We start from the raw sequence: 8,313 nt of genomic DNA, 5'->3' as shown, positions 1-8,313 counted from the left end.
AAACAAAAGCTTCATTATGACTTTAGAGACTGCCGGGTAGGCAGAAGATGAAAAAGTCAAAAAAACTTTCACAGAAAGAAAATCACTTTTAATTCTTTCACTTGCAAATTGTCACCAACTTATAATGATTATTTATTTGTCGGTGTTCTGCTTGTGTAGTCTTATTTTTTTCGAGACATCTGAAGAAAATACTGCTATGAAGCAGAAAATTTCGACGACAGAATTTCTTATCAACAAAAAGTACCTTATTGCTGAAATTATATCAGTATTTGCTCACCACGTCTCAAACTATAATTACATGGTTGCTGCACTGAAAACAGCTAATGAGTTAGTGACTTTTAAAAGAGTTTGTTAACAACCAGGCAGCTAACGTCATTAGCTAAAGCAATTAAAGAAGAAAAATGCTAATATTATGCCACTCATTCCCATGAAAGCCACATGTTTGATTCTTTAACGGACTCCTACAATGAAAAAGGGGAAGGCTACTCAAACAAAGACAAAGCATCAATACTTCTTTTTATTCTCGCTGACAGGATGCAGAGGCTTACAGTGTGGTGTGTGTATAACACAACTTTATGGGAGTCCTGGTCAGTTAGAGTGCTGAGCTGTGTGGGATTACAGAGAGTTGGGTAAATCAAAAGTGGTCAGAGAGACCGACTGGTTGTAACACTTGTGTCCTGGATGGTGAGAATGAGCCGAGACCACAGTGTGGCTTTAACGTCCCGCAGACGTACCTCAAGCTTCTTGCCGTCTTCATCGTAAACCGACATGGTCACCTCAACGTTTTTGGGTGTCGTCTTACTCCCCTTGTCGAAATCCCCCTGAACCAAAGTCACGTAGATGTCGTTCCGGACATCACCTTAAGGAAAATTTTAAAAATGTGAAAAACCTTTACAGCTCAAAAGAAAAAAAAAGGGAGAAAGCTCTCAGACTAATGAAGCTAAATGGAAGCGTTGTTTAAAAAAAACCTACCTGGCATAATTATCTCAGGGAAGCCCATTTTTCGAGCTACAGCTGTAGATCGATCCACCAGGTGAGGGAAGTCCTTCCTTATCTGATGGATGTCTCCAGGAAGCAGCTTCAGAGTCACCCACAGGCCTTGGTGATGCAATCAAGAACAGAGATAACATAATGAGAGGACAGCACAAAAGAAGCAGCGCCCCGGGAAAACACTAAAAACAGATTTTTTTTCCTCTTGATTTCCACTGGCAGTTGTCAGAGTGAAACGTAATGGCTCTGGGGCGAGACACTAAATAGAACGTACCAGAAGGGATTTGATTAGGAAAGTATAATAACTCCGGACAGAAGTGTGTGTGTGTAGCTCTGGTGGAATTTTGGTGTGTGTATAACTACGTACGGACCTTTGTCGACCTCTGACAGCAGATGCCGTTTTGCTAAGAGTGACACCTGCCCTGCCGGCCGAGCCGGAGGCCGTTTGATACGTGAGCATGACTGAAACGGCTGCTCTCAGGACTCCACCGGCCCACTCCAACGAGGGGCGGAGCAGACCTGACATTTATACAAGTACATCTTTACTGAGCATGACAACGCTGCAGACAGTAATGTGGTGTATCCCCCCCACCCCCACCCCAGCAGACGGCCAAGACTGCTCCTCTAGGAGCCGAAGACAAATTATTAATGACGGTTTGCACTTTCAGAAGACCTACAGGCAGATTTCTGTGATTTTGTAGTCATGGAAACATGGGCGACTATTTTTGGTATGAACTGTAATTAAGAATGTAAGCACAAAGAATAAACATCATTTTTAATTGGAATTTAGGCAATTTTGTTGTTCCTCCAGTTGTATTCATCTTAAGGTGCTAATTTATGCTATTAGTGATATTTTTTTTGCTTGGAGAATCAAAAATGTGCCTTTTTGGTTGCTTGTTATAAATGCAGCAAAAAATATGGGGGCCAAAATAATTAATGTCGAATGGCGATCTCCACTCAGGCTGTTTTTAGAACACTGGTCACGTCCAGTCAACACCCGTGCACGTACAAACTCTGGTAGCAGCTCTATTGGTTTCAATCACAGTGTGCAGTTTGGCTGTGTTTAAACGTAATGAAAATCTGAAAAACAGTATGAAACTCTACTAAAAAGACCACAAAACATTGTGCTACCATACTTTTAACAATAACTCAGGATACAGCCATCATCCCCTCATGGAAAGAGGACTTTTTTGTCACTTTTTCCGAGCCAAGATGAAGGCCAACGGCTGAATTCCAGAGATGGGACGAGCCGAGTTTGACTGGAAAAAAAGAGATTAACATCTACTCCAAATTAGGGATGCAAGTTATTAATTAATGAATTAATTTAAAGTTGATTGACCTTATCGATCGACTGACAAATAATCATTATTAAACTTGGTATATTTATAAAATATAACAAAACWGAATATTACTCTATTAGGTTGTTCATTGAAAAAAATATGAAAATAAAATACGTGAAACACTTGATTCACTGTGAACAGAAAGATGTAAAACTACCACATAAACACAGGGTAACAAGATTAACCCAAAAACAAAGATAATAAAACACAATCAGCGCACTTGTTTGCATTCCATGTCTATCCAGGCCTGCCTGCTCTGCCCGATTTGAGGTCAGCTATTGTTGCTTGTGTGATTGGTTCACCGGCCACAGATACGAGTAACTTCACATGAATCATTTGAGCATAACCTCACATGTGGAGATCACCATTTAAAATGGCCTACAAAGAAAATTAACTTATTTGTTTAGTAATTAATCTTAAGCTAATATTTTGCAGTTGTGACCTCACAATCAATTCCTATCAAAAACATAAATAAAGGTGTTATCAATAAAATCTATTTTTTTAGTTCCTTTTAGTTTACAGGAGTTGAACATTATGACTTTATGATCCAGTACAGGTGTACAGTAATGTATTACTTGACAAGGGCTTTGTCCTTGGTCCATTGTTGTTTCTTTCTTTTTTTTAGCAGAAATAGTACAAAATCTTGAATCTAAGAGACACAACTTTTAGACAAACTGAGCAAACGCCAGCCCATCAYGGCACGAAAATGTGAGGAATATAAAATCTTAGTTCTTCTCCCTGTTTGTTTATATCACACACATAATCAAACGATTCAGCACCTTCCCAGGACATTGTGTAGAGATGTGCAGCATTACAAAATGTAGAGTTTTTAAAGCTTGGCAGCGATGTGTAAATTTTGTTTGCATCATTCGGTCCTTGTCACGCGCTGGTTTCAGCTTCAGCACGTCCTTGTTAAATTTAAAGCCATTCTCTTTCAGCAAATCACACCAGCTAAACAAAAGCAACTCAGCCTCACGTCACTCACAGATTCTACTTTGTGACGGCTATTTTAAGCCTCTATTCTGCCTGCATGACTTGGTGTTGAACATTCACACACAGGTRTGGAAACAGAAGAGGAGAGGGAAGCGGGGATTTGAACTGATCGCTGTGTGTTTGTATAATTTGTATGACTGCCACAGCTTTGCGCTAAAGATCGAAGGGGAACATGAAATTATAAATAGACACTTTTTAATGGGCCTTAACGATTCCTGATCTCCACAAGCATAAACATTGTGATTTTAGGAATATTCTGTTTAGCCTGATGCTAATGAAGCACCGTGGTGGATTTTGGGGGCAACTGAGAACATTCTTACTAAACATTAAAGGAGTCATATGACGCTTTTAAATACTTCTTTTTCACATTTAAATCATTCAGTTTGGCTCTATATTAAGTGGAACTGCAATGCTTTGGTCTGAATTCCTCCTTATTGATACTCCACAAGCCCCTCTTTCACCCCTTTTCTGGAGAGTGTCTCAAATCAACTCGTTTTGAGGCTGTTTCTTTAAATCCAAACAAGACGCTTCACCCCTACCCCCTCCAGCTTCCAGACCGGTCCACTCCAGTTTGATAGAGAGGGTTACGACTAATTAGCTGTGCAGAAATGTTCCGCAAATGTAATAGTTCAGAAAACGTCATAGAAAATAGAGAAAACTGAACGGGTTGCAAAATATGACGCAAACAGAATGTAACGATATGGAAGCAGCACCAGGAGAAACTAAATTAAACTTTTTCGCACTCCTAGAGACTCGAAGTACACAAACAACATATATTTAATAGATAAAAAAGTGGATTTTGCGTGATGTGTCACCTTTAAAGCATGTAATTCTTTGGATTCAGAAGGGATTTCTTAATCCTGGCTTTATTACATGTAATCATACAGTGTTAGCAAACAGATTAGCAACCTAATTAAGTTTAATGAAGTTTGGCAGCGGGGTGATGAGTTTCCTCGTTGGCCTCGCTCTCTGCGTGACACCCTACCTTGGCCTTTGTGATTGACTTCTTTGGCGGTGATAACTTTGTTGATGACTGTCTGGAGGAAGTCGTTCTCCCCCGCCACCCTGGGTGAAAAACGGGAGATGTTCAGCTGCTTGTGGCGAATGGCATCATCCAACGCTAGCCTGCAGTACGCACACAACATGCAAACACCACAGGGGCAAAGAAAGAAAAAAAAACGGTGGCAGAAACGGAAGTAGAGAGGGAGCAGAGCAGGAAAGGACGCACAATGATGGTCGTGAGGAGGGGAGTGAGATAAAAGGGAAAAAAAGTGTGTGGGAGAAAAGAGACACACCGAAGAGTGATGCAAACACTATGACAAAGACAAAAGCCACTTGTTAGCAGTTAAAAATGAGCAGGATGGGTAACAAAAGAGACAAACATCGTTATTTAGGAAAGGCCTGGTTAGAATCTAAAGAGCCACTCGATGGGTGAATAGCTCGACTCTCTGTTGGTCTTCAAGTGTTTCCACATTGTGAGACTTAAAATCTGAAGTGTCTGACAGATACTGTCACCATGCTTTGGTGGAGTAAAACTGAGTGGTTTGTACTTTCTAAGGCTTCATCTCTAGTAAGTAAACCATTTATTGAAGATGGTATTACAGATTGTAAATGGAAAGAAATGCAGATTGGCAGCTGTTACAAAAATGTACAGAGAAGATATACGCAAATCAGAATATCCTTACGTTCAGAAAAATTATTTGGTAGTGTTTAAATGAAGAGAACAGTTAGTAAATATACTGTATCATTTGGACTTTTTTGAGCTTTAGATCATGTTATYATGTAATTATCTCATCAAAATCATACCCAGAGTGTTGCTTTGACTCATTCATGCATGTTCGAGAAATCCTTCAATCTCCTGTGGTAACAATTCAGAGCTGCCTAAACGCTAGCTGGTACCAATCACCACCCATTTACACAAAACTCCTCCCTGGAGATCAGTTTGCTGCCAAGCCCAAAGAGCACTCCTCCCCTGCGCCTCCCCACACAGCTCCACCAGAATAGCAAAACCAACTCAAAAATGGTGGTTGTTCATGATTTCATTGCAAAATATAGCTTTATCATGATCCATATTAATAGTTTCTTGTTTAAAAGTTGTTGTGTATGTATGAGAGGAAGGCTGGGAAATATGTTACCCAGCAGAAACATCTTGTAAGAACCACTGCACGCGCTGTGGTTCTTCGGAAATTGCATTTTCGGGTCCGACGTGGGATGATTCGAGTGAGGTTCAACTGTATCCTGTTTTGCCATTTTCCAAAACTGACATGTAATGTGGCTTCTTTTTTTTTTTTACAACAAAACCCAATGCTCCTACGAAAGGTTGTAAACAGCATGAAGCACTGTTGTGAAGATGTGCTACAGTGGGAGTGTCAGAAATGGTAGGAGGTTCTAAAAGAGATAGAGGCCACCTTCAAGGCGTTTAGTTAGACTACGACGCAAAGTCAAATTTGTTTTTGATAAATACAACATTTTCATAACTTGACTGTGGTATAGACTTGAACTATGTGCCTGGAAAACACATAATACCCCTCAAAGGCTTGTGGGTGGGCAACCAATGCAGATGAACTATAAACTGGAATAAGTATTGTTCAGGAAAGCAACCAATTGTGTAAGACTTTAATCTTGAAAGTGCATTTCTATAAGCAGTTTTCCCACTTCAGATTGGATGACTGGAACCCAAAGTACCACACTGTGCGAAGTTCTCTATATGGTCCTTCCACTTATTGCTTTTACAGACTTTAATAACATAGGCAATACTGAATCATCAAACCACTTTGTTTTAAAAAAAACTTACTGAGTTTTTCAGCTGCTCATAATCACATTTGGACTTAAATAAGCCCTTGTACAACCAGTTCTCCTCCTCCTAATAAATGGCTCTAATTTCCATTACTTATACATGCAGATAAAACCTTTAAGTGAGGTGATCTGCCAGCTAAACTACTTGAATCTGAAGGATTTTCAATTATGCAGGAAATCGCATTAAGGAAAAAGGTTATTCTGACGTAAAAAAAAATGGTGGCAGGTAATAAAATTGCCTTAATTGAGTCATGAGGGAATAGGGAAGAACTACCATCTTACAATCCCTGCAAATGTGGTGCCAAAGGTTTTAAAGTTGGGGAATAAAAGATAAATAAAAAATGCTGTTAGTCAAGTTTTACATATTAAAAAAAGTGCAGAAAAACGGATGGCTATTATTTGTTTTGTGCTGCAGCACGATGCACTTACGGCTGAAACGGAATGAAGTGTTGCTTGTCCTCATCATCCATTTTGCCCGTTATGATGTCAGTGACATCCATTACTAAAAAAACAAAAAGAAGAGTGGATTAAAGCATAGCAGCACATGAAAATGACACAATGCAGCCACTAATTAAAGGGGTTCCCCAACATTTCCATGCCCGGGCAGCCCAAACCATATTAGCTTCTGGCAAGTGACCCTCTTCTCTTGCAAACCCACTAAGAATGCTTCAAAATATTTAAAGAAACATCAACTTATATAATGTTTTTTCTTACTTTAAATCTCTATTCAATTTTGTTTAACATAAGAATTTTATTAACATGTTTTAAATACTGTACTATAATCTCACAGAAAAAACTACTTTTCAACAAACTTGACGATASAAACAGGACAAAAGAAATCAAACCTCTCTTAAATCGCTATAAATTAGATTTTAAAATATGATTAAAAACAGAATCGATTTTATGATAATTATTAAAACCATTTATTGGATTTTTTTTCTTTTTTCTTTTTGTTCTTATCTTCCCTCTGGCTTTCTGAAGCCCAGACTTTTAAAAAAACTGGGTAAAACTATCAGAAATTTAAAAAAAAAAGAGCTGCACATGGAAAAGAGGTAAAGCAGCCCCAGCTTTTCTTTGATGAGCACTAATTAAAGCAGGAGCTGATAAACAAGCGACAAAAAATTAAAATAAGTTTGAAATAAAATCATGATGAAAATCTGCTTGCAGCTACAAGTAATTTTTGAATTCGTGCCAATACATTGTAAAGAAAGAAAAAGGCTATCCAACCCTAGAACACTTATTATTCTTATGGTATAGAGCTAAAAACAGAGCGATTCAGGGATTTTTTTCTCCTATTCCAAAATATTTATTATGGCTGTGTAAAAGAGCTCTCTGTAGCTTACAGAGGAACAGGAAGTACAGTCTTGTTTTGTCCCTTGCATAGGTTACGAGTGACATGAATGAAAAATGGTGCCAGAGCGGCTTCACATATATTCTGTTACACTTCAGGCTAGGAGTCCAGCATATAAAGACCTTTAGACTGTTTGTAAAGGTTAGTAAATCTAAAACAAAAATAAAAGGCTGCTCTTCATGCTGTGACACTTCGGATGTCTAAGGCTAGGCCACAATAAATTAGCTTGTCACTTACCTTCTTTTTAAGTGACAATAAAAAGGGGGTGGACTCTGGAGTTTTCTCTGTTAGATAATTTTAGGCAAAGTGCCAATCTAATTAGTTTACAATATGCCTGGAAGCTTGCCAGCAGCAGATAAATCAAACTAACACTTCCCTCTGCTTTAGCTAGATTTTTCTGAGTTTTAGCCAAAAAAAAAAAAAAAAGAGGAGGTCGTGCTCGCGATGCGGGCGCAAATCTTCCTCAGTCCGGTCACGCTCCGCTCCCCACATTTTAAGAACGGCGTTTGACTATATTTTTAACGTTTGCTCGAAACAAAAACAAGAAAAACAAACTGCCTTTTTCAGCTCTACACCTGAGTTTTGTTACTTTAAATTCACTAACAAATCCCAGATTTACGACAAACTAGTTGTATTTTTTTTCCAAACTTTCTCTGCTCAGAAACTGGTCCAAATAAGTGTCAGGAAACAAGAGCTCTGGTCTGATTTGAATGTCCTAAGGCTGCATAGTTTTTGGTAGGTAAGTTAGAAGTTTCCTGGCATCCTGTGGTCAAGCAGTCACAAGGGTAAATAACCTCTATACTTGCTTTGATTTGTAAAAAAAAAAAAAAAAAAAAAAAAAAA

The 8,313-nt window shown here is 38.6% G+C and overlaps 1 protein-coding gene across 1 annotated transcript in view; it reads right to left on the bottom strand.

The window, feature by feature from the left end:
- The window catches only part of dock1 (dedicator of cytokinesis 1), a 242,473-nt gene that overhangs the window by 197,984 nt on the left and 36,176 nt on the right, over positions 1-8,313 (bottom strand). The window contains exons 11-14 of the mRNA XM_014007051.1: positions 6,549-6,621; positions 4,309-4,388; positions 973-1,098; positions 735-859 (exon numbers count right to left, since the gene is read on the bottom strand). Coding sequence (XP_013862505.1) covers positions 735-859; positions 973-1,098; positions 4,309-4,388; positions 6,549-6,621 — 404 coding nt within the window. The remainder of the gene's footprint in view (positions 1-734; positions 860-972; positions 1,099-4,308; positions 4,389-6,548; positions 6,622-8,313) is intronic.

The sequence above is a fragment of the Austrofundulus limnaeus genome, unplaced genomic scaffold (assembly GCF_001266775.1).
Source record: "Austrofundulus limnaeus strain Quisiro unplaced genomic scaffold, Austrofundulus_limnaeus-1.0 Scaffold39, whole genome shotgun sequence".
Taxonomy (NCBI): domain Eukaryota; kingdom Metazoa; phylum Chordata; class Actinopteri; order Cyprinodontiformes; family Rivulidae; genus Austrofundulus; species Austrofundulus limnaeus.
The sequence above is the reverse complement of the archived record's forward strand: the minus strand, read 5'-3'. Positions and strand labels throughout refer to the sequence as shown.